The sequence below is a fragment of the Corvus kubaryi genome, unplaced genomic scaffold, assembly GCF_017639235.1.
Source record: "Corvus kubaryi isolate FWS band 111438036 unplaced genomic scaffold, C.kubaryi_AGA036_p1.0 37395, whole genome shotgun sequence".
NCBI lineage: Eukaryota > Metazoa > Chordata > Aves > Passeriformes > Corvidae > Corvus > Corvus kubaryi.
The window spans coordinates 3,484,345-3,509,544 of NW_024581134.1; the positions used below are offsets into that span (position 1 = coordinate 3,484,345).

Below are 25,200 nucleotides of genomic sequence, written 5' to 3' on the forward strand. Positions count from 1 at the left end.
TAGCGGTGTGTCTCGCCTCTTCTTGGAGCATGCAGGGCCCGGGGACTACCTGGCTGGGTGGGGTGTCCTGTGCTGGTCCTCATGTCCCTGGCACCCACCCCACAGAGGCAGCAGGAGGACCCCGGTGCAGCACACATGCGAGCTGGCACCATACCATCCAGGACTGCCAACGCCAAGTGCCATCGTGGGGGGTGTCCCCACATCCCTCCAGCCCTGCTGCCCCCAACGCTGGGACCCCATGTGGGAATTCATCCGTCCCACAGCCCCCTTCCTCCCAACTTCAGACCCCTTCCCCAGCCTTTCCCAGATGAGCTCCCCTCCCCCTACTTGCCAAACAGAAAAGCTGCTGGTTTCATTTCTGTTTAATGTAATTTCAACTGGAGTTGTCATGGAAACCAGGCACGGAGTGGGGGGGCTGAATTGCCTCCAGGCAGCGTGCAGACACTGGAGCCAGGGCCGAGGCCCCGAGCCAGGGGAGCCGGGGCAGGCAGGGGGACAGGCTGTGCAGGAGGCTGAGTGCGGGGCCCTGTCCTGCTCTCCCTGGGGACCTTTGCAGCTCCAGTGCCACGGGCACATGTCACCCTGTTCAGCACGGTGCTCCAGACCTTGTGCCAGACCCCCCTAAAAGCTCTGCTGCTGCCCATTGTGGCATCCCACAGGGTGCCTAGTGCCCTTTTGAAGGCGTGATGCCTTTTTGCCCCAGATTATGGACTTGCTCTGCCCTTCTGTCCCCTCTCCTCATCCTTGCACAGCCCCAGCTGCATGCTGCCACATGTGCCAGCATGGCCAACCCAGTTAGGACCCCAAGGCAAGCTGGTGACAGACAACCCACTGCTATTACGCTACTGCCTTCGCAAAACTCCTGAGGCGGCCATCTGTCCAGGGTGTCCTTGACCATCAATAGCTTTTCTTTGGAGACCTGGCAAAGCTCAAGGGACACTATATCCCAGAGGGTATGAACAGTTAACATCTGTGTGACAACTGTGGGACATCCTCTGCTTCAGGGGACACGTTTAGGGCTGTTGGCAAAGAGAATCATAAGGGAACTCAACTGCCAGGTGTCCCTGGCATGGGAGGGAGTGAGTGACCTGTGGATGGCCTCTGGCTGCTTGAGGATTCACAGCCAGCAGGAGGGCAAGGATGCTGCTCTTCACAGTAGCATCACTGGGACAGTGCCCTGGTCCTGTTCCCACACCTCTGATGCACCCAGGACACAGGAGAGCAGACTCACAGGCAGGCAGGACAAGCTGTTAAGTCTTATGCTGCAACCCCCTCTGCCCTGTGCTGCAGCAGCACAAAGGATTTCTGTGCTCACCCACTGCCAATGACCTTCCTGGCAGTTGACTCAGACCAGAGGGTTTTGTCTCTCTGAGAACAGCAGCCTGGATCCAGGGATGCCTGTGCTGCTGTCAGTGCAAGCCTGGAAGCCCAGCGGCCCCTGCACTGCAGTGGTCATCCAGTGACGAGGCTGAGGCATTCACAGGGCCAACCCTCCCTGGGGCGGGATGGCCGGGGAAAGGGGACTCTGGAAGCCTTCTCCACAGTCCTCCTGACAGTGGAGATGTTTCAGTGATGGTTCAAGCTTGATTTCCTCCATCGTATCTATACAGACTGCTGGGCTGCAAGTTCTCTGACCCCAGCAGTGTGCCAAGCAGCTTCGTCACCCCAGTCCCGCCATCTGGGTGCTGGCTCAGTCCTGCCCATCTCATCAACTTATCTGCGTTAGACGTTCCCACATCTTTGACCTCTTCGCTGCAACTTCAGACATCAATTAACTTCACAATTAGCGTCATTAACAAAGAGCCCGCTTCTGGCCCACGTGGTGGCGGGCGGAGCAGTTTTCTGAGTACTGGAGGCAGCGCCGGCCATGGCTGTTGAGTACAGCCTGTCCTTGGCCGATGGCTTTTGCAGTTCAACCTACTGCAAACAGGCGAAGGGGCTGCCACCCTCCCGCCCAGCCCCGGGGCCTCTGGTCCTCTCACCACCTCCCTGCCAAGACATCGGGCGGGCACCGTGCTGGACAGCAACGCCCCGGGTTCCTCCTCCTCTTTCCTGTTTGTTTTTTTCTGTTTTTACTCTGTTTTAGCTGGGTTCCCACGCTGAGCCCGCCGGGTGCTGCCGCGGGCAGGTGCGGCCCCGCCGCCCCCGGCCCGGCCTCGCAGCGCCACCTGGTGCCACGGCCGGCGACCACCCCCCACTGACCCCTCGCCTGGCTCCCAGCGACCCCCGGTCGCCCCTATCCTGGCTCCCAGTAGTCCCCAGTGACTCCCCGCCTGGCCCCCAGGGCCCTCCAGTGAAACCCCTAGACCGGCTCTCAGGGCCTCCTCTCCCCGCGCCAACCTCCCATTGTGCTTCGTCCCACTTAGCCCACCCTAGTGCCCACCAGTCTGCCCTCCTCGGGATCCCCCCCCAGTGCCCTCCACCCAGCCTGATCCCGCCAGCCTGGCCCCACTAGCCCCTTTCCCGTAGTGTCCCGCAGTATGCCCCCCGCTAACCCCCAGAACCCCTCCAGGGGGTGCGGGACCAGGGCGCTGCCGCCGCTCCCGCTCCCCGCCGAGCGCTGCTGACTCAGGGGGCGGCGGCTTATCGGAGACTGAGATTGTGGCCCCGATGGCCCCAGCCCGCCCTGCACCACCAGCCACCGCCGGTATCTCACTGCCCACCGCCGCCCTCCCCCCGCCCCGCTGCGGGGGCACCCCTAGGCGCCCTGAACCGCTCCACCGTGCCACCCTGCCGTCCTCCTGCGACACCACTGTCACCCTCATGCAAGGGACGGCGCGCGGGCTCCTGCAGTCCAGCCCAGGGGCCCAGGATGAGCGGCAGGGTCGCCACGTCCCACACGGGGTACTGGGCGGCGGGACCTTGAAGCGGGCCAGCCGAGTTAATCGTTGACAAGGCTGTTTGTCTTTTCCCGGCTGCACTTTTTACACATTGAATCTGGGTACTGGTTGCTCCCCAGGGACCAGACGGCAACCTGCAGCGGCAGATCAAGGTGCTCCAGGAGCTGAGGGTATCCAAAGTCATCCCCCAGGTGGAGAGCAGGGCTCCGCCACGGGGCATGTGCCTGGCTTGCAGGGAATGCAGCGGGGAGGATGCTCGCAGCAGGGGAGTGGGGCCACGGCGGCCAGAAATATCCCCGGGGACCATCCGGGGGGGCTGGCCCTGCCTCAGTGCTGCAGTAGCCCCGGGGCTGGCCCCGGGGGATGCTCAGCTGCGGTGGGGGATGCGGGTGGGTGTGAGCCAGGCTGGACACACCTGCGGTGTTTACTTGACGAGTCGTGGAAGGAGCAAGGCTGTTTGGGAGGGGGTGGGTGACGTGCCTGCGGGGCAGTATAAAGTCCAGGGTGCTGCTTTGGAGGCTGAGACTGCTGCAATCCCAAAGAGCATTGATTGTCCTGGTGTTGAGGTGAGAACCTGGAGGGCACAGCACCATTGCGGGGGTGGCCGCGTGTCCTTCAGCTGGGGAGCACCAGGGGGGCCAGAGTGGGGACCACAGCAGGGCTCGGCCATGGGCCAGGGAGAGTAGAGCCGGCAGTGCTGGCCTTCATGGCGGGAGTGGGGAGAGGAACAGTGTGGGCACAGGCTGCGTCCTCACAGCTTTCCTGGACGGTCTTTGGCCGCTGCCGTTTGCACAGCTCCGGGTGCTCGCACCTTGGGCTAAGGGGGGGAGGTAGAATTTGGGATGGCATTAATTGCCCTGCCAACCTAAAGGCGCCCAGCTGGTAGGGTTTACTGGATATGCTGCTCCCCACGTGAGGCTGGGGACAAAACCCAAGGGACATGGGGCCATCCCTGCAGGGATGGGGCACGGTGTGTCTAGGATACCAGCCCTGAGGGGCACGGAGGGTGTGCGAGCACAGGGATTGTTGTTCCCACCAGCATGTCCCAGCTGCAGGGCAGCGTCAGTGAGTCCGTCTCGGGGGAGAAGCGCTGCCCCCGCCGTGAGGGTAGCCCCAGCCAGCGTCACTCGCCCGGACTTTCTCCCATGTCCCCAACGGGACGGGGCACACGCGGGGCAGCTCCAATGCCCTCACAGACGTTGCTGCTGGTACCAGAGCCTTGAGGGCACGGCAGGACTCACAGCAGCGGTACCCAGTGCCACCCAGCCCCACGGCAGCCCACCGAGTGCTCCGTGCCAGACCCCTGCTCCAGTGCCCTGCGCCGTCCATGCGGCATGGGCACGCAGCTGGGCTCGGCCGTGCTTCCTGGGGAAGGGACCTGCAGACACCCTGGCTGGCCTGTCCGGCACGGCGATGTCTGTGGCGTGGGTCCCGCCGGGCAGAGCCACGGGCACTCCGCGGCTGGCGGGGCTGCGGCCGTGGCCGGTGCGGGGCGTGGTGGGGAGGTGGGGGTGGGTGCAGGGCCGAGCAGCGGGAATGCAGCACACAGGCACTTTGTTTGGCCAGGGTGGGCGGAAGTCAGGGCGTTAGATCTGAATGCTAAAGTGTGTTGTTCAGGGGCCGATAAAGGCCCCATTGTATGTAAATAGTTTATAAATCAGCATATGACTTCCAGTGCAGGGCAGTGGCAGAGAGAGACGAGGGCAGGCGGAGCAGAGCTCTCCTGCGGGAGGCATGAGACCTTAGAGGGGCCACTGGGGGCAGCTTGAGAGGACCCTTCCTCACCGGCAGGTACGCGTCGCCAGGACCCTCCACACTGGGGGGTGTCTGGTTGCAGCCACCCAGACTCATGCGGGGGTGGGAAGCAGCTCCCCGGGCTGCTCAGTGCCAGTGGGTGGCTCTGGTGGGGCGGGGGTCTGTGCTTGGGGGTGGGTTCGTCCCGTGTTCCCCGAGCAAGGATGGCTCTGGGAGGATGGCAGTGCAGGGCTGCACGAGGGGAGCCCCCCAGCTCAGGGCTCCCTGGCCCTGCTCCTGCAGATTTTGGGAGAACAAAGAAAGGGAGGTGTTGATGCAGTGAAGCCCATGAAGCTCCTTGGGTCCGTTTCTAGCCAAAGAGGTCAGCACTGAGTACTGGGGGTCGCTGCGGAGGTGTGGGAGCTTCACCCCCATTCTCTGTGGCAGCTGTGGGTTAGGATCCCTGTGCCTGTGTGGGGTGGCAGGACTGGAGCATCTGGCATTGCTGGGACAGCCAGACTCCTACCTGCTCTGGCCAAAATGCTGCCTTGAGCCATGTCAGGAGCAGGAGCCATGCTGCTGTCCTCCTGTCTGTCCATCCTCCTGTCTGTCCATCCTGCTCTCCACCCGCCAGGGCAGCCACCCAGTTGCTTCCAGGTCCCTCCTGGGGCTGCTGCCACTGGAGGAGCCAGGACCTGCTGGCTCTCAGCCATGTGTCCTTCTTGTTCCTAACACCATCTCTCACCGCTCTCTCCTGCAGACGTGAGAAACAATGAACTGGGCCGGCCTCTACACGGTGCTGAGCGGGGTGAACCGCCACTCCACTGCCATCGGGCGCATCTGGCTCTCTGTCATCTTCATCTTCCGGATAATGGTGTTAGTGGTGGCAGCCGAGAGCGTCTGGGGGGATGAGAAATCCGCCTTCACCTGCAACACGCAGCAGCCTGGCTGCAACAGCGTCTGCTATGACCACTTCTTCCCCATCTCCCACATCCGTCTGTGGGCCCTGCAGCTCATCCTCGTCACCACACCAGCCCTTCTCGTCGCCATGCACGTGGCCTACCAGCAGCACCAGGAGAAGAAGCTGCTGGTTCTGACAGGGCATGCGGATGCCAAGCACATGGAAGAGGTTAAGAAGCACAAGATGCGCATAGCGGGGTCGCTGTGGTGGACATACGTCTGCAGCGTGGTCTTCAGGCTGCTCTTTGAGGCCGTGTTCATGTACATCTTCTACATGCTCTACCCGGGCTACCAGATGATGCGGCTGGTCAAGTGCGAGGCTTACCCCTGCCCCAACACTGTCGACTGCTTCATCTCCCGGCCCACCGAGAAGACCATCTTCACTGTCTTCATGCTGGTCACCTCCAGTGTCTGCATTGTCCTCAACATGGCAGAGCTGATCTACCTGGTGGTGCGGGCCTGTGCCCGCCGAAGCCAGCACAACTCCAACCCCTCGTCGGGGAAGGGCTCCTTCTATGGGCACAAGCACTCCTCTGAGTACAAGCAGAATGAGATCAACCAGCTGCTGACAGAGCAGGACGGTTCCCTCAAGGACATGCTGCGCCGCAACTCTGGGCTGCAGGAGAAGGGTGACCGCTGTTCTGCCTGCTAGGGCCACCACTGCAGGGGCCCTGGCCCCACAGTCGCCCCATGGGCCTATTAGTGTCCCTGTCCCAAGGATAGCATCCCCCAGGTGCCAGTCTGGCTCTCCTAGATGGCCAGGAGAGCAGCTCGGGCCATTAAATATCCATTCTCAGGTGCTGCCTCCTTCCTTTCTGCTCCAGCCGGGACATGCCAGGAGCTGTGGTGTCAGTGTGGGGTGTCCACCCCTGCACCCAAGCCCTGGTGGGTTGCAGTGCCAGGGCTGAGCTGGGGCTGTGTTGCCCTGGCAGCCAGCAGGGACCGGTGACCCCTGGGTGGCATTGATCAGTGTCCAAGGGCTTGTACTCTCCCAGCACCAGCCCCTGCAGCCCCGAATATAATTAGAAAAGTGCCCAGACCAAAAATAGAGGGAAAAAGTTTCCCCAGTGGCTGTTTCATGTGCCAGTCACAATGAAAGCCAATGGGGCACACAGCTGCCTCATGCCCCGATAACCCCAGGCCCGCTGTTGGGTGACCGGACAGACGGAACCAGGCAGACCTGTCCACACCCCACAGAGGAGCTGGGGACCAGCGGGGAAGGGGCCTTGCAGCATCCCCCATCACCCCACTGACAGGAGCAGACGGCGCAGGAGCACTGGGCTCTGCCCCACGCACCATCTACGGTGAGAGGTCCCCATGCCGGATCGCCACCGCGGTTGTTCCCCATGGTGCTCCCAGCTCTCTGCTGGAGGCCTTTGCTCCCCCTGCCCTCCTTGTGACAGGTTAGGGGGTCCCCTGGGACACAGGACAGGGACACTCCAGGGACAGCCTTGGGCTGGTCTGTGCACACCTGCCCAACCAGGGAGTGGGGTGGCATTCTGGCGGGTCGTGGGGCGGCTGTGTCTGGAGGGTGGCTGTTTTGCAGGGCACCACAGCACATGCCATGGGGGACTGGAGCCTGCTGGGCCGGCTGCTGGAGAATGCCCAGGAGCACTCCACAGTGGTGGGGAAGGTCTGGCTCACCGTCCTCTTCGTCTTCCGCATCCTGGTGCTGGGGGCAGCCGCGGAGCGGGTCTGGGGTGATGAGCTGTCTGGCTTCTCCTGTGACACGCAGCAGCCTGGCTGCCAAAATGCCTGCTATGACAGCACCTTCCCCATCTCCCACCTCCGCTTCTGGGTCCTGCAGATCATCTTTGTCTCCACCCCCAGCCTTGTGTATCTGGGCCACATCCTGCACCTGGTGCATCTGGAGGAGAAGGCACAGCAGCAAGCAGCAGCACGGGCTGGCAGTGGGGCCAGGCGGCAGCGCCCCAGGCAGCCCCAGCTCCCTGCAGGGGACACGAGGGCACGGGTGTGCATGCAGGGGGCCATCCTGAGGACATACATCTGCAACATTGTCTTCAAGGCTCTCCTGGAAGTGGGCTTCATTGTGGGCCAGTACGCCTTGTATGGGTTCCAGCTGAAGCCCCTCTACACCTGCAGCCGCTGGCCCTGCCCCAACACAGTCAACTGCTACATCTCCCGGCCCACTGAGAAGACCATCTTCATCCTCTTCATGCTGGGGGTGGCCTGTGTGTCCCTGCTGCTCAACCTGGTGGAGATCTACCACCTGGGTCTCACCAAGTGCCGGCGGGGGCCGGGCCCCAAGTCTCGCATCCTAACCACTCCTGGTGGCCCTGTAGGGCCCGGCGGCACCTATGTCACCTTGCCCAGGGGTGGCAGCCCCCTGGCTGCTGGCAGACCCCCCCATGGCCTGGCACCACTGAAGAAGGCGGGTGCATGGCTAGGGGTGGCTGGTGGGTCCCACAGGGACATGCGAACGGCAGACCTGGCAGTGTGAATGTGGCCTGCTGGGATGGTCAGGGATGGGCAATGCATGGGTGGTCACAGTGGTGGTTAAGTCTCCAGTCTCTGCCAGGCCCAAGGCCTGGACCCCATGGCCAGCATGAGAGCTGGGGACACTGCTCAGCACAGGGCTGAGAGCAGAGCTGGGAAGGGAGAGAAAATAAACACTTACTGCACCACACTTGACTCCTGCTCTGCTCACGGGCACTGGGGCATTATTCTCCAAGCGCTCCGTCCTACGGCCACACTGCATGGCCAGGGCAGGGCCACTGCTGGGTTGGGTGGGGCTGCAGCCCTTTGGGCAGGGCACAGGGCGGGGGCAGGCTGGGCCTGCCATGCTGGCACCACTGGGTACTGGGGCAGGGGCCATCGCCCCATGCCAGAGCTGGCAGCACAGCAGGGGCCAGGCAAGGTTGGAAGTGCAGGAGCACAGGCTGGGATGGACAGAAGCAAGGTGCACAGCAGCACTGAGCCACTGGCCCTGTTCTACAAAGCTCACCCTGCCCAGGGGGAAAAACCAGGGGCTGCCAAAGTTTTCCACATCTTTATTTGAAATGAATGGTTTCCAGAGACACAGGGTTAGTCCTACCGCCCTGGCATCACTACAACAAGACTGGTGAGCAGCTCACTCTCCACATGGACACAGAGAACAGATGGCCCCAGGCCAGGGCCCAGAACAATATATACAGGCTCAACAGGAGACCCATGTACAGCTCAAGAAAACCAACCAGAACACGAGAAGGGGCAGGAGGCAGCAGGGAGTGGCACAACTGGAGCCAGACTTGCCTGGGGCAGGGCACTGGCAGCCTGTGGCTGTGGGAGGGAGGGGGAGGCCAGGCAGGGCTCTCTGCTTCTGCCAGCAAATGCCTAAGCCCCTAGCTGGAGTAGAGGTTCCCACTGACGGTACCTTGCACAGGGGAGGGTCCTTACACCAAGACAGGGAACAGTGGGGAGAGAGGGGTAGCACTGCCCCAGACCCATCTCCATCAGTGTTCAGCAGACCCAGAAACACTGACCAAAGAGAGGGAGGCATCCTGGCTGCGCACAAGGGAGGTGTCCCTTGTGGCAAGGCCAGATCTCTGCCCACAAGTTCTGGCATGAGCTCCATCCCCTCCCTGCAACCAACCCAAATCTCTCCCACCCTGGGACAAGAGCTCTCCCCCTAACCCAACAGCTCTCAGGCTGCCTGTGGCCCATGGCCACTGGTTCAAAAAGACAGTCCTGCCCCACCAGCAGAGCTACTGTTCCTGCCTTGATACCTCCAGCCTTGTGAGGGAATGCTAAAGGAAGAGGGAAGTAAAAGCTTCAGGGGCCACTGGTCTGATGGTGCACTGGTCCTGTGCAATTCCTGCCCTGGGGCACTGGGAGACAGGGGTAGTGGCAGGGCTGGGGGTAGGGGAGAGACAGTGCTGGGCAAGGGGAGCTGCCCCAGGGACTCTGCCACTCCTGTGCCATGGGAACTGGCTCTGGGGAAGATGGCTCACCCAGCAGCCAAAACTGCAGACAGAGCTGAGTGTGGGGGCCATGTACGTAGGGGATGCCTGAAACGAGCAGGATGGGAGGTCCAAGTCTGGTAATGATGCAGGGACAGCACTGCTGCAGCACCATCCCCTCCTATGCTGCGTAGCCCCTGCCCTGCAATGGGAAGCAGCAAGAGGAGGTGTCCAGGGCTGGAGAGCAGCCAGTCCAGCAGCACCTCGCCCTTAGTCCATGTCATCCTCCATGCTGCTGAGCCGACTGTGCTCCTCGTAGATCTCCCTGACGGCCAGGATGCGGTTCAGCATGCTCTCCAGCATGCTGCGGTCCATGGGAATCACCGAGTACCAGAGCGGGGACTCGGCAATGCACGACCGCTCGGGCTGCAGGTAGAACACATCATTGCGGTTCCGCAGGCTCTCGGGACTGTGGAGAGAGAGGAGGGTGAGACCTGCGTTATCAGCTTCAGGGGCTCAGACAGCCTGGTCTTATGTCAGGTTTAGCAAGGGGCGCTCACAGCTCATCACAGCCTCTCATCATTCAGTAGAATAAGGAGACAAACTGAGCCTGCAGCTCCTTGTTCAAGGCCAAAACCCCTAAGCACCCAAGCACTGGACTCCTACTGCATATTCCTGTCAGTCTGGAGAAGGGTAAGAAGTGGAAGAGGCCAGAGAGAAGCATTCTCTCAAACAAGGTCTAGTCAAGCAGCACAGAGCCTGGGCAAGACTGCATGCTCATGTACAAATGTCTGGAGAGCAGCAGTCACTCCACAGGGTCCCATCAAAACTGAGAAGTGGCCCCAAAATGGCACATGCCTCTTCTCCAGAGAAAGCCTCACCATTTGGAGAGATAAAACTCATAAAACTTGACTGGGCATCGGAGGGGATTCATCCTGTTCTCCCGCTGCTCCAGCATCGGTACCTCCTCCTCACGCTTCCGTTTTCCAGAGCCGCCATCTGCAGAGGGGGAGAGAGCTGGATCATGGCTGGATCTCGATGGGGGACACAGGGGGAGGAACAGAGATGTTCCCCCAGACCCACCTCGGCTTTTCTTCTGCTTGGCAGGAGCGTAGTAGCGGATGCTCACCACCTTTGTCATGCCACGGGCTGTGGTGCACTTGCGGGACTGGCGCACCACGTTGGTGAAGGAGAGCTGCATGTGCTCCTCTGCTGTCTGCAGCCCGAAGAACTTAGTGTTGAAGAACATGAGGGTGTTGAGAAGCACGAAGGGTGAGTAAACACCCAGCTGTTTGCACTCCCAGAGGTGCTCCTCCTCGACACGGGAGAAAACTGTGTCTGCAACACACAGAGGGAGAACCAGGTCACATCAGCAGTGGCCTCATGGCAATCCCTTCAGCCTGCCCAGGAAAGCTCACTGCAAAAGACTGATGCTTCACAGCATCTCTTTTTTCACAAGGTTACTTCTACAGAGCCATCAGCAGAGCTAGAGCTCTGCCCAGCCATGAGCCTCTCCAGATCACAGCCAAACCACAGGCGAGAACCCAAATCAATCCTAACTGCTCGTCTCTGTATCTGGCCAAAAAGTGAACGCCAGGTCAGTGCTCCACCACACTCAGTGAGCAATTAAGGAAAAGCAGCAGGCAGGAGAGATCTGGCCAGCTCCTGCCTAGATACACAGGTCTGGAGTCAAATGGCTTTGACTGGGATAGCCAATCTGCAGAGGTGAGGCTGGATCTGTGAACTAACTACCGACAAGACACAGCAGGCAAGGCAGCCCAGATCACAGCATCATGAAAAGCCTCTGCAGAGCTCTAAGTCCATTCACAAGGCAGCAGCACAGCAACCTTGGCCAAGGCCTAGCACAGTGTGCAGGGCGCATCCATGTGCTGGGAACACAAAGACATCCACCAGTGTGCTCCCTGGCTTGGCATCCTCCTTGCCAAAGGGTGGAAACAGCAGTGTGAAGTGTTGTAAAGATTCAAATTGTCCCAGGATACAAAACACACGTGCCCTGCTCCCAGCTACCCTGACTGTGGGCCACAGAAGCTGCTCAAGCGTAAGCCACGCTGGCTCTGCAGTGGGTTTGGGTCAGTATGACCTCAAGACACAGCAGGAATGCGCTGCCTATGCCAAGGCTGAGGCTCAGGGAGCACAATCAGGCCAGAGGATCCAAGGCTACAAGCACAAACTGGATATATGTGGTGACTGAAGGTACTCTGAAGACACATACTATTTGGTAAGATTGTGGGTTGCCAGCCACTCAGGGACTTGTTCAGCTCCTGCACGAAGGTCAGGTAGTAAAGGTCTGTAAATATATTCACCATACGATTGTTCTCGAGCAGGTACTAGAAAGGACAGAACACACAGTCAAGAGAAACACAGCAGCACCTGGAATGCAAACCCTCCCCAGAGAGCCAGGGCACACATGCAGAGTACCCCTCCTTGCACCACCAGAGCTGCTGGGCAGACACTTCCGAGAGCTGCAAGGAAAACCCTGGGGCATGACAAAGCAGACTTGGTGCTGAAGAAGAACATGAGTTTGGGGAAATCCCCCAGCCCTCCTCAGAGATGTGCAAGAAGGGTGCAAGGCTGGAGAATAGCTGCCACCCTACCCTCTGGGCTTGGGAACAAAGACCAAACAAGGTGGGCGGCTGTCCTGGGCTGAGGCACTGAAGGAGTGCAGACAGCCTCTCTGGGTTCCCAGAAGGCAGAATGAAGGGTACAAGCTCCCCTCATCAGATCTGACCACCAAGTCTGGCTGTAGACAAATTGAGGGCAGCAAGGCCTCCCTCACCTGCTGGATGCCAAGGCAGAGGTAATAGATGCTGTCCGGTTCATAGCGCTCCCCATTGGGCCTGGTTATCTCCTTGACAAACTGGGCCAGGCCGTAGTTGAGCTCAGCTGCTGAGCAGGCCAAGATGTCTTCCTTGATCCTCATGGGCTTGGCTGCAGAGACAAGCACAGCAGCCTCAGACAACAGCCTACAAGGTCAGGAGCACCTCAACACCCCGAGGTCCAGCTTCTGGGAGGTTTCTGCCACTCCACTGCATCCAGACAAGGCACTTACGGCCAAAGCGTAGCTCCTCTGCCTTGCTGGTCTCTCCCCCTGCATACTTGGCCTGTACCCAGGACTTCCAGGCATTCACACCGTACGAGTAGTTGAGGACTGTACAGCTGGGCTGGCTGCTCATCGAGTCCCGGGAACAGCTTTCAGAGAGCACCAGGCGCTTCTGCCCCTGCAGAGAGGTGTTCTGTGAGACTGGCCACCTACCTGGGACAGATGCAGGAGTCCTGGCCACCCCTCACACCTGCTGACTGTCAGCTCCCTACAGAGTGCCATGGCAGCAGAGCACCCTTCTGCTGACAGCCAAGCCAACGAGGCTCATTAGTTACGAGGCTCACAGGCAAGAAAAGAGACCAGGTGTCACATGACTTGTAGCATTCAAAGCTCCTCTGAAGTGACAAGCAAGTATTTTCATTCAAGGAGTGGCCTGAAAGCCAACCATGCCTTGAAGGGAGAGGGCACAACCTCCCCAGCACACAAAAGACTGGCACACTTCACCTCGTACATCCCAGGTGGCAGCTCCCACTCCAAAGCCCAAGAGCTTTAAGCAGGCAGTACCCACAGAGAACTCACCTTCCGGACAGCTCGAGGCAGATCTTGCTCTGTGGACACATCATCTGGTCCCACCAGCCCACAGTCAAAGAGGAAATCCACACTGGGGTTGATGTCTAGAGGGTCTGAAAGGAAACACAGGCAGAAGAGCTCAGCTGAAATTTCTCATCCTGCCCCCTGTGATGGCCTGATTTTTACAGCAAAATGAAGAGGGAACACTTCACATCCTCTACCACTGCCTGGCACAAACTTTTAGCCACGGCCCAACAAAGGAAATATGGCTCTGGCAGACAATGCTAAGCTTTCTCAGAATAACCAGAAACCCATATTTTCCTCTCTGACAGTTTTTTGTTTATTTTTTAAACCTGAGGAATATTCCTCATTCCCTTGTGCTAGGCCAGCACTGTGGACAGCCTGGCACAGGCACCTCAATTCTGTTGTTTGCTGCTAGCATCCTGCCTCAGCATTGCTGTGCTCCTGCCAGTCCCTGCCTCTCCTTCCACCTTCTGTTAATGGACACTCAGCAATTCTACCATTTCTCAGGATGCCATGCCTTGTCCAGGTTTCTCGCCTTGCTGGATCCTGTGGAATCATCATTCATAAACACACCACTGCTGCTGCCCTGCTCTTTGTGCTGTTAAAATCAGCTTCTCATTCCCTCTTCTCTGGGTCTTACGCTCGCAAAAGGTAAGTTTAGTCTAGACAAACACACACTCCTTCAGAAGTGGTGGTCTCCCCACCCCTGCTGCAAGCAGTCACTGCAGGGCTCTCACACCTGGTCAGTCAGAGGGCATGGGGAGGTAAGTGCACACAGCTGAGGGCAGTGGGAGGACCCTCAGCACAAGCAGCCCTGCATGCCTGCTTCACCCAGCTCTTACTCTTAGGGAAGTCAGCCTCCAGGTCCTGGCCCGGCTCATCCAGGACATTTGCCATCTTGACAGCCATAGCCAACACATCGTCCCGTGCTGGTCCAAACAGATCACAGTCCTCCAGGAGACCCTCTGCACTCTGGTTACTCACCAGATCTGCAATGAAAAAGTTCATCATAAACCCAGCCTTCTGGAAAGTCTTACGTCTGTTTTCCCTGTAACAGATGAAAAATGAAGTTGGGGTCCCTGCATGCAGCAAAGCCCCGTGCTCAGAGCAGCCTCACGACACCCGGGCTGTCCAGCTTTCCCTGGACAACAAGACATTGCAAGGTTGTTGTCTCCCCAGCTACAACCCCCATCACTGTGATTTGTAGGAATGCAGTAAAAGTAAAGTAAAAAGACCTGCAAGACCAGGGCTGCTAGTTTTGTGAATCAGAAGCTGCTTTAGGGAAGAATCTGAACAGCCACCTGAATAAACTAAGAGAGCTGCACATGTGCCACAAAACTGGCACTCCAAAAAGGGACAGTGGCAGATGCTGCTCCTTGCTGCAGCTCTTCCTTTCTGATACGTCCTCAGCAGAAGTTGAGGGCTTGCTCTTCCCTGCTTCCTTTCCAAAGGCTTTGGAAGAGCCACAATCCTGGCAGGTGTTTTAGCTCCAAGAGCTGGCAAACCTCCCTTGATCCCAACTGTTGGACCAGACCAAGCCATGGCAGAACCTACCACACAGGTCCGAGGAGGCCTTGTCCAGTTCCTCAGCCTCTGCAATCATCTCAGCCATGGCCAGGATGTCAGCCTCTAGGGGATTGGAGGGGATCTTCACCTTCAGCTCCTCAATGGTCTCCACAATCTTCTCTGTGCTCTCCAGTGTGGTGGGCAGGAACATTGGCACAGGCACCTGTGGACAGCAGCACACCACGCAGAAAACTGACAGTCAGTAGATTGACATAAAAGCAGAGGCAGGAGAAGAGCATGAACAGAGAAGCAGGGAGGGTGCAGCAAAGCAGGATCAAGATAGTAGGAGAACACGAGCGGTGGAGCCGTTGCTTACCGGGACAGGCATGGAGAAAGGCACAGGTACTTTCTGGCAGTACATATGCATAGGCACAGGCACGAAGATCGGGACGGGGATTGGCAACACAACCAGCTGGGGCTTCCAGTCAGCCTCTGACAAGAGCAAAAATACATCAGTGACCTTAATCCCAGAAGTTCCTCCACCCAGCCCTGCTGCGTGCTGCCATGCCCCCAGCCATTCAGCACCACAGCCCTTCCAGACTCAAGGGTAGAGCTGGAATAGCAGAAAGTCAAGCCCAGCAACAAGAGAGGCTTGCCTTAGCCAGAAGTACAAATCCTACTCTTACACAGCCCTGCTAAGAGGTCTAGTCACCTTGCATATGCTGCAGACCACACACACATGCCCAACAGGAACTAGAGTGGAACCTGTTTAGCAGACAGCCCTCACACAAGCTAATGATCTCCAGAGGAACAGGAGTTGTACCACAAGAGGTGGGATCATGCTACAGAGGTCTCTACATCTCTCCTTTTGCTGCTGATGGAAACAGGCTCCCTACCCCCAGCCCTGCCATGTGTGCCCTACAACTGCACAGAGACTCCTCAGAACAGTGCCAAACACCCAGCCACTCTGTGCAGCATTTCAGGCTGGATTCGCAGGTAGTCTAGAGCAGGGACGTGCCACTTGCCTTTCCAAAATGCCCCTGCAATCCTACAGTTAAGTCTTGTTTTCCTACCTGTCTGACATCCTTTGGATTTCATTTCAAACTTGCAGGAGACACCCCGGTTCTGCATCAGTGGTTTACACATGGCAGCTTTGTTTTTCCGAGGGGTGGCTGGAACCAGAGGTGGGGCGGGAGGCGGCACAGCTGGAGATGTTTGGGCTGAGGAGGCCTTTGCTGACAGCTGGGGAAACGCAGAAAGCAGGAGGTTGGTGTCCACCTAAGGCAACACAATCTCTTCCCTACTACAGGTACAGACGGAATGACTCCCAAAGCACTTCCTGGAGCCTGGAAGTCCCCAGCAGATAGGCACTCCCATGGTCAGGCTGTGATGAAGGACTGCCAAGCCGTGCCTCGCAGGCATCAAGCCTGTGTGCTGCCTCTGCTGTGTCAGGAGTCTGGCAATGGTGGCTCCTGTCCCATGGGATAGAGGGGAACAGTGGGACAGCAACTATACCGAGGCACAGGAAAGCACTGTGCAAAGAAGAGCCAGTGCCACAGTGTCAGGCTATTCTGGAGTTCATCATTGATTCCTGAGGAACAGTTATTCTTCCCCCTTGCAGAAGATATGTTGATGCTGCCTTCCTAGGAGTTCTTTTCATCTCCCACTACCCAGACATCTCAAAATGCACTGGTTGTAGAAGAATGAAATCTCCCTGAGCAATGGCAGAACTGTCCTCTCCTTGGGGACAGCCCCTTTGTCTTGCAAACTCCTGCCTCCAATGGGTCTTACCATGTTAGTTTCTGCCTTCTGTGGGGAAGGGACAGCTGGTTTTGGCTCTGAAGTCTGACCTGTAAGAGAAAGCAACAACTCTTAAGTTCAAGAGCTCCTGGGCCAACATGTCCCACTGCTGGGACTGGAGGTGCAAGCAGCCAGAGAGCAGGGACAGGCTCCCCAGAAACTGCTCCTGGCCACTCCAGGAACAGTTAATGTTTCCACAATCTCTAGCCCTAACACCTCAGAAGACACTACAACTCCAAAAGCAAGTTGTTCCCATGTCATTTTGTGCTCCCTTGCAGTCCACCCCTTCCCCATCACAGCAGGTCAGGAGAAATCCCAGCCCCTTGTAGAGAGAGGAATCCAGGGCTCTAATCCCAGCTCTGCCTACTGGCTTGCTGTACCGAGCCATGGCCCCTCCCTGTGCCTCCATATCCCTGCAACAAATATCTTGGCAAAGTGCTTCGAGATCCCTAGGAAGAAGGTGACAGAGCTAGTAGCAGCGTTATGAGATATCCCAGAAAGCAGAGAGACAGCTTTGCCCCAGCCCTAGGGATGCAGTCCATTCCCCTAAGGAAAGAGAGGATCACCTGCAGGTAAGAGGCGCATGTGGCAGACACTGGTCCCAGGTGGTGACAGTATCACCCTGCCTTGGATGGTAATTCCAGCTCATGTGCTCTGCAGAAGACCTGCACCCATCTCAAAGGCTGGTAAGCTAACAGAGCACCTTCATATCAGTCTCCAGTGAGCCCTGGTTACCCACGTGGCTGGCAAAAAGAATTGCCTTCTACCCGTGGGCCACGCATGAAGGAGAGCCCTGCAAGGACAGCAGCAGGTCCCAGCACCCAAAGGCAGTGGCGGGTCCATTCACAACTCCTGTACACAGACAGGTCCTTCAGGAAAGACACAGATGCCTAAAGGTCCAACACAGGGACATTCACACTGTGAAGACTTCCTCTGACCCAAGGAAATGCAGGATAATTCTTGCACAATTTGAGGCCCAACAGGCTCCATTTGCTGACCACCACAGGGGCGCAACAGACAAATTCCAGTCAGAGGAAGATCCCTAGTCTGCAGCTGAGCATTCAGCCATAGCATCTGCAATAGTCTCAGGGGCCAAGAACTCACCCTGACAGCCCAAAGTGGATGGGAAGCAGATCCAGGTAGGAAACACCAATGGCTTGAATGAGAAAAGACAAGCTATGGCATACAAGCAGAATTTCTGCTGCGGAAGTATCTAAAGCAAACATGATTGCCCCACTGGCCAATGATTTGGGATGAAAGAAAACAAGATTCTCCTGCCATGTGCTATGTGTTCAAGCTTCCAGAAAAGCTGCAGCTTGTTCTTTACTCTCATCCCAACACCAACAAGGAGCTGTCAAGGCATTGCCTGCCACAACTGTGACTTCTACCCTCTACAGCTGGACAGCCCAGTGCAGAGCCAGCTCCTCTTGGAAGTCTTTGGGCACAGTTTTGAAGCAGAAGCTCCTCAATCCCACACTACACAAACTGTTCCCAGCAAAGGAACGTCTGCTTATATGATCAGCTACAAGAACTCTCAGGATCATCAGACTGGTAGCAGCCACTGGATCACAGGAATTAATGGTTTTAGGCAATCACTGTTTTCAAGAGAATAAGCAAGAATAAGCAGCTCTGTCCAAGATGGGCCTGAAATCCACGTAGTCCCTTGTGAGCTGCCAACACAGCTGTCAGGTCCACAGGACACCAGAGAGAAGCTGCTCCTCCCAAAATCCCCTGCACAGCACAGTGGGTTGGAAAGCTCTCTGTTTAAGTGGGTCCTGGCTCCAGCATCCTTCTTTTGCAAACTCGGCAGTATGCCGCAATCCTGCAGCAAGGATGTCCACAGCTGTCCCACATCTGGCAGGGGCCTGGTGTGCCAGAACATACAGAGGACCCAGTGCCACCAGCACAGCAACTGCTGGGGTAGCCTGGAACTCGTGCTCAGATGAGCACTGACGACTGATGAAGGGCTTTTCCTTGGCTCCCTTTAGTCCTTACAGGTTGCACAGAGATGCAGCTGTGGCACCAAGGGTGATGCCCCACATACCAAGCAGCACAGTTCTGGGGGACTTCCAGGGATGTGGCAGAGGAGGCCTGAAGCTCTTGTGGTTGGTGGTGGTGGAGAATGTACTTCTCAGTCTTGTGGTCCAGGGCTCCAAGGCGACAACGGCTAAACTGTGTGAAACATGCTTCCCCCTGCAGGCAGAGCTTGCCCACTGTGCCTGTGTCCCAAAAGCAGTGTTACTCGTCTCTCACAAGTGACATGCCTTGACAAGCAGAGGACAAATGGAACAGCATGGCTAGGGCTGCGGAATCACTTGGTGTGCTACAGGAACCAGCACATCACACACCTCTTCCTCCGTGGGCAGCAGAACACTGTGAACCATCAAGCAGAATTCCCATGGGCACCCCGGAGCCAGCAAAAACCAGAAGTTCCTTATCCAGGTCACTCCAGTGTACTGCCACTTGAACTGCACCTCACACAGCCTGTTGTGGAGTGTGGCTCTTGGAAGGCTGGGGGAACCTGCTGCTTCTGGCAGAGCAGCTCTGCTTTGCAACCTAAACAGCAACAACATCCAGGGCTTCCCCTGTCCTATGATCAGCACACTACAATAAGGAACTCAAGAGTCTGGAGATGGAGGATGAGGTCTCTCATGCGAAGGTCCTTGTCCAGGTTTCCCCTCCTTGGCACACTCTAGTCAGGGTTTTCCACCTCATGAAATCCCAGGGAGGGCAGCAAAGCCCTGAACCTGCAATGCAGGTATGTCTTGAAGCTTGATGCACTGAAGCAAGTCCCACCGTAAGCTGCAGGCACTTTAACTACATCCCCCAGGTCACCCAGGAGATCGTGGCCCACGAAAGACCAAGCAGAATGAGACTGCAGATGTCCGAGGGCCAAGCGGTGTCTTGTCACTGTCACTACGAGCACCTTCCATCCTGAGGGATCCCAAAGCACTTTGCAATCTTCCATAAGGAATTGGCTCAAGTTAATGATAGGAAATGGGGCAACAGGCAGCGAAAATCTCCTCTCCAGCTGGAACTCCATGGATGCAGAATGGGGTTATCTGGGACACAGGGTTGGCAACTCCCCAAAGCTGCAGTGAACTTTGGGTAAGTGGTAGGACTCCAATCTAACATCACAAGACACAGTGCCTCCAGCAGCTCAGTGCTCCCTCAAGACCGTTCTAGGTTCAGCTCTGGCTGAAGGAGAGCCCACCTACAGCATCACCAGCACCACTTCCTGCAGCACCCTTCTTTGTCCTTGAATGTTTCCCATCCAAGCACTGACCTGGCCCAATCCAGATTAGTTTATGAGATCTGAGAAGGTCACAGCTCGGAGGTGGTGTGGGGCTGCAGGTGGATTGTCATGCCAAACCACGCTGTCCCCTAACCCTGTAAATCGAGCTCTCCGCTGGCAACTTGAGGATGTTAAATCCCTGAGTATCCTCGCTAAGAGTGTGAGCTACAGGCAGCACGCTGGCACCGGCTCCTCCAGTCTGGGCCCTGTGTGTCATAGAACCATAGATGTTAGAGATGGAGAAGCCCATTAGGTCCCACTCCGTCCTTTCCCCCCCAAGGGCCAGTGCAGGATTGTTCCCTAGCGTCTCCTCCAGTCCCGGGCAGGCAGCTTCCACCCCCTGCTGTTGAGTCTTCCCTGTGTCTCTCAGACTGAGCTATGCAGGTCCCCTCCCTCCTTCCTACTCACTGTTCAGCAGGCTCTCGGGCCCCTTCTGCGTGTCCAGGTTGGGCTGGTTCTGTTGATTGTAAAATCGCAGCAGACACTGCTGGTTGCAGAAGTGTTTGATTTGCCCCCGCCAGTGGATGGTTTCCAGCAGCTTCCCCTGACGCTTGCAGGCATGGCACCGAGCTGCCTAAAGCCCGCATCAGCAGGAGAGAAACAACGAGTAACTAACCACACCCCCTCCGAGTGCAACACAACTCTCCAGTGAAAGGTGCACATCGCAAGGTGCTGTGAGCTTCCCCACAGCAGTGCCCTGCCAGTGCCAGCCAGGGACTCCAGCGGTGCGAACTTCTCACAGCAGCACTGGCCGCGGATCCAGCACTGTGAGCTTCCTCAGTGCAGTGCTCTGTCTGGCAGGATCAGCTGGGGACTCCAGCTACGTGAGCTTCCCCGTAGCAGTGTCCCGTCATTGCCAGGCAGGACTCCAGCAGTGCCAGGTTCTCCGCAGCAGTGCCAGCCAGACTCCAGCAGTGCGAACTTCCTCAGTGCAATGCCCACTTATCTGGGTGCTGTGCCCACCACAGCACTTAGCACAAGCTGCCAGTGCCAATACTGACCTTGAAGTACCAGAGCAAGTATTTGCTTTTGCAGTCTTCACTACAGAAGTCCCAGGTGCTGCCCTCCAGCTGCTCGGTGACCGCCCGCTGGCAGGTCTGAGAACAGTAGGTGCAGGTGATGCAGCACAGGCCCAGGTTCTTGGTGAAATCCTGTTTGTAAAGAAGCACACACCCTGCGGAGAAACAATAGGAGTGAAACCTTCCCAGGATGAACTGGGGGCCTCCCTGACCCAAACATGACCAGAATCCAGGTCTGCGGAGACAACAGAGCACACGCAACACACTGTAGGGAACAATCCAGCACTGGCCCCTGGGGCTGGGATAAGATGGGACCTCACGGGGACTTGCCATCTCTCACCTCCATGCTTCTAGGAAGAGTCTGACTCCAACCTCCTGTGTGCAGGAACCCAGCAGGCAGGGCAAGGCCAGGTCAGGCCAGCCCAGACGCAAGAGCGTAGAAGTGCATGATGACAGGAGGAGCGGAGCTGCCACCTGCTGTCTCCCCAGCCCCCAGAGAGAGAAAAGCTGTGAGAAGGCCCTCCCCAAGGACACAATGAACGGTAAAGATCTTGCCCTAGGGCCTGGCTGGACAGCAAGCCATCCCCACAACAGTCCTCCCTTCACTGCATGGCAAGGCTCTTGCCCCAGGGCCTGGTTAAGACAATCTCCCCTCTGTTCCTCTCCATGCTCTCTTCTCCTCCCCCAGCATGGGCTGGCATGGGGGCTCTGCCTCTCCCATGCCTTCCCCAAGTACCTTCACTGCAGAAGTTCTTCTCCACTCCGGAGAAACGGATCTTCTCATGCAGCAGCTTCTCCTGTTTGCAGTGTTCACACTGAGACACCACCCCACGCAGCCGCTTGAAGTCCTCACAGCAGTCCTTGCAGCAGAACTGATACACCTTGTCCTGCCAAACAGACCACAGCCAGGTCAGCCAGGCCAGCACGAAGTTCCCACACTTCTCAGGGAAGCAGAAGAAAGACTACAGGGCTGAGTCAAGTCCCCAGCTCTCCTGGCACAGGATTTGGCAGGAGTGGTCTCCTCCTGCCCTTCTGACATCCTGCTGAACATCAGGAGTGCAGCACTCAGCAGAGTCTCCAGGCACATCTCTGCAGCTAAGGCATTCAGAGGACTGGCACAGGAGGAGCTCTGCTTAGAGCAGGGAGAAGAAGTACCCCAGAGGTTCTCAGCAGTGTTGGCCTTCACCTCAACATCCCCCCAGGAGAAGTCCTCACCTGCCAGTCTAGGATCTCCGGCTTCCCGCTGAAAAGATTGTGACAGTAATGGCAGTTGAGGTGGATCCCACCTTCCGGGCTGGTGCGCTGCAGGAGACAGAGAGAGCTCATGGGGGGAGAGAAGTCGGAGGGCAGCAGGCACCTGCCTCACACTGCCACCACTGCCACCTCCTCCATGGCCTGCAGCCTGCCTGGCCCCCTCGGACCTGCTGCCACTGTGGGGGCTCAGTCAGTCCATCACATCACGGCCCAAGATACTGGAGAGCTGATTCTTGAGCGCAGTTTCACTTTGCTTCCAGTGTGCTGGGTCCAGCTCTTCTCAGGAAGGCCAGCTTTCAAGCTGCCACGCCGCTGCATTTGAAAACTTAAGAGATGGGGGCTCTGCTACATCTTCTGAGGATTTCTCTAAAAGTTCTTGAAGCACAGTTGCCTGGTTTCTATTTTCAAGATAACACAACTTAAGAATTCAAGGAGCCTCTCATCCCATTTTCTGCTAGATTAATTGGCTAGATTAAGCAGCATTTGGTGCGCTGTCCACAATGCATTGAGTATTTGGTGTCTTATTCACAAGGATATATTTATTAATAGAGTCATTCCTGGTTTTCTTTCTGATAACCTCAGATACAACACTCTGCAAGTATCTCAGTACAAGCATTTTTCAAGCCCAATTTTAATTTCTGTTTTTTTTGTCAGAATACTTCCAATTTTTCTTCAACATTGAAAATTAAGTGGACATTGGAGAACATCCTTCCTATCTGTGCATCATTCTAGGTAGCTCTTTTCCTCCCTGGCCCTCAAACATTAAGTCTGTGTTCGCTTGCTTCAACTTGCAATAAATTATTCCTTCCCCATGTGGCTGTAAACTCAGATGCTCATACTGAATAGTTTATCTGCTGTAATTCCATGGCCTTTTCAAAATCCTTACTTTTCCAGGATTTGCATCCCCACACTACTTGAGTAAGGCTGACACAGGATCTTGCACTGAAACTGTGTTTAAGCAAACATTAAGAGGAACCAGCCTTGTCAATCAATCCAATTGCTTTGCTTTCTGTGACTGCCCTGAATGCAGCATGGGCTAATACTTCACCAGTTTTTGTTTCATCTGCTAAATTTCATCATGCTTACTTTGACTTTATTGCCAAATGATCGATGAAGATGTTGAAGTCCTTGGGCTTAATATTGATTCCCACTGATGTCAAGCCATCTTGAAACATTCTCTTCAGTGTTTTTTCTTTGACAAGTGTGTTCTGAGATCTGCCAGCAAGACAGTTCCTAAGCCAGGTGATGCATGGGCTTACTCATATGTTTGCAATGCTGATTTTATATGGCAATAATTCAAGTTAGGTGAATTAATGAAGTCCCCATGGGAAAAGGGGAAACAGTGCAACTATTTCTAAAATGGGTAGAAAGGAGGACCCTGGAAATCACTGAACTCTGCTGTGCCTAGGAAGATCATGGAACAGATCCTTCTAGAAGCTGTGCTGAGGCACATGGAGGACAGGAGGTGACCACACAGCCAGCACAGTTGCACCAGGGCAAGTCCTGCCTGACCAACTTAGTTGTCTTCCTCAAGGGAGTGACGACATCAGTGGAGAAGTAAAGAGCTATGGGTGTCATCTCTCTGGACTTCTGTAAAGCCTTTGGCACAGTTCCCCACAACATCCTTCTCTCTCCTTCATCCTTCTGGAGAAACACTCCAGCTGCTGGCTGGACCGTTTGGTGGATGAGGAATTTGGTTAGATGGTTGCATCCAGAAGGTAGTGGCCAAAGGTTCAATGTCCAGATGGAGATCAGTGACAAGTGGTGACCCTCAGGGGCCTGTCCTGGGACCAGGATTGTTTAACATCTTCATCAAGGACACAGCGGATCAAGAGCACCCTCAACAAGTTTTCAGATGATACCAAGCTGAGTTGTGCAGCTGAAATGCCTGAGGGACAGAGTGACATCCAGAGGGACCTGGACAAGCTTGAGCAGCGGCCCATGGGAATCCCACGAGGTTCAACAAGGCCAAGTACAAGCTGCTGCACCCAGGGCAGGGCAACCCCAGTATCAATCCAGGATGGGGGATGAACAGCTGGAGAGCAGCCCTGCAGAGAAGGACTTGGGGGTGCTGGTGGAGGAGAGGCTGGACATGAGCTGGCAACATGAGCTCACAGCCCAGAAAGCCAAGTGTGTCCTGGGCTATCCAAAAAGCAGCGTGACCCAGCAGGTCAAGGGAGGGGATTCTGCCTCTCTGCTCCACCCTGGTGAGACCCCACCTGCAGTGCTGCCTCCAGCTCTGGGGTCCCCAGCACAGGAAGGACATGGACCTGTTGGAGTGAGTCCAGAGGAGGACCACAAAAATGACCAGAGTGTTGGAACAGTTCTCCTATCAAGAAAGGCTGAGAGTTGGGTTTATTCAGCTTGGAGAACAGAAGGCTCTGGGGAGACCTTATTGTGGCCTTTCAATACTTAAAGGGGGCTTATAAGCAAGATGGGGACACACATTTTAGCAGTCTTCTGCAACAGGACAAGGGGTAATAGTTTTCATTAAAAAGAGAGCATATTTAGATTAGCTGTAAAGAAGTCTTTTTCAATGAGGATGATGAAACACTGGCACAGGTTGCCCAGAGAGGTGGTAGGTGTCCTAACCCTGGAAATATCCAAGGTCAGATTGGACAGGGCTCTGAGCAACCTGATCTAGTTGAAGATGTCCCTGCTCACTGCAAGGGAGGTTGGACCAGATGACATCTAAAGGTCCCTTTCAACCCTAACTGTTCTGTGACTCTAGTCTTATGAAGTCTACAACTCTAAAAGCTCTATAGCTACACTACCCACACTATTTGTGACCTCAGTGAAGGGTTACATCAAGAATTCATAAAAAACCCCAAACAAACAAACAAAAAGAAACCCACCAAAAAACCCCAACCAACCAAATGACCCCCACCCACTCACCCCCCCTCCCCCAAAACCAAATCCCAAAACAAAATGCTGCAACTGCCAGTAACTAACTCTTACCTCTAGATTCTCTATGTTTTCTCAGTTGCCCAAGACACGTCCTGGCCTAAGTTCTCATGTCTTCCTGGCTGCTACTTTGTTCTTTGACAACTGTACAAAACTAATATTCTTGAAGTTGCCTATGAATACCACAGACATCTCACATACACTGAAACTTAACATCAGAAGATTAAAAATCACCGGTCAAGCCTTTGAGGATTATTAAACAAGAGGTATCCAGGCCTGTTACTTGTAAATTTTTAGACAACACATCCTGGAAGACTTATGTTTCTTGGTGACA

General features: G+C 56.2%; 3 protein-coding genes across 15 annotated transcripts in view; 2 read left to right on the top strand and 1 right to left on the bottom strand.

The window, feature by feature from the left end:
* The first annotated feature begins 2,895 nt into the window (after positions 1–2,895).
* On the top strand, positions 2,896–6,330 carry GJB1 (gap junction protein beta 1). Of its 6 annotated transcripts, none has more exons than XM_042040145.1 (3): positions 2,978–2,992; positions 4,516–4,631; positions 5,335–6,330. In XM_042040145.1, the coding sequence occupies exon 3, from the start codon at positions 5,347–5,349 to the stop codon at positions 6,184–6,186; it is 840 nt and encodes a 279-aa protein (XP_041896079.1). In that variant the 5' UTR covers positions 2,978–2,992; positions 4,516–4,631; positions 5,335–5,346; the 3' UTR covers positions 6,187–6,330. The 6 variants fall into 6 exon arrangements, with proteins under 6 accessions (XP_041896074.1, XP_041896075.1, XP_041896077.1 ...); XM_042040142.1 differs by lacking the exon at positions 2,978–2,992 and adding an exon at positions 3,317–3,406; XM_042040140.1 differs by lacking the exon at positions 4,516–4,631 and having other exon boundaries at positions 2,896–2,992.
* A 104-nt stretch (positions 6,331–6,434) lies between these two features.
* On the top strand, positions 6,435–8,181 carry LOC121670229 (gap junction alpha-3 protein-like). Its single transcript, XM_042040139.1, has one exon. It carries the CDS (start codon positions 7,099–7,101, stop codon positions 7,993–7,995), a length of 897 nt encoding a protein of 298 aa, XP_041896073.1. The 5' UTR covers positions 6,435–7,098; the 3' UTR covers positions 7,996–8,181.
* A 349-nt stretch (positions 8,182–8,530) lies between these two features.
* ZMYM3 (zinc finger MYM-type containing 3) overlaps positions 8,531–25,200 on the bottom strand; it is a 32,889-nt gene continuing 16,219 nt past the window's right edge. For 5 of the 8 annotated variants that reach the window (XM_042040207.1, XM_042040204.1, XM_042040203.1 and 2 more), the window contains 15 exons: positions 21,924–22,010; positions 21,445–21,595; positions 20,691–20,863; positions 20,098–20,263; positions 16,386–16,444; positions 15,668–15,836; positions 14,971–15,086; positions 14,643–14,817; positions 13,931–14,077; positions 13,074–13,177; positions 12,504–12,672; positions 12,231–12,382; positions 11,667–11,781; positions 10,315–10,771; positions 8,531–9,902 (listed from right to left, as the gene is read on the bottom strand). In XM_042040207.1, the coding sequence (XP_041896141.1) occupies positions 9,704–9,902; positions 10,315–10,771; positions 11,667–11,781; positions 12,231–12,382; positions 12,504–12,672; positions 13,074–13,177; positions 13,931–14,077; positions 14,643–14,817; positions 14,971–15,086; positions 15,668–15,836; positions 16,386–16,444; positions 20,098–20,263; positions 20,691–20,863; positions 21,445–21,595; positions 21,924–22,010 (2,439 nt within the window). In that variant the 3' untranslated portion in view covers positions 8,531–9,703. Of the gene's footprint in view, positions 9,903–10,314; positions 10,772–11,666; positions 11,782–12,230; positions 12,383–12,503; positions 12,673–13,073; positions 13,178–13,930; positions 14,078–14,642; positions 14,818–14,970; positions 15,087–15,667; positions 15,837–16,385; positions 16,445–20,097; positions 20,264–20,690; positions 20,864–21,444; positions 21,596–21,923; positions 22,011–25,200 lie in introns of those variants that run through there. The other 3 variants (XM_042040208.1, XR_006018093.1, XM_042040209.1) reach the window with 3 other exon arrangements.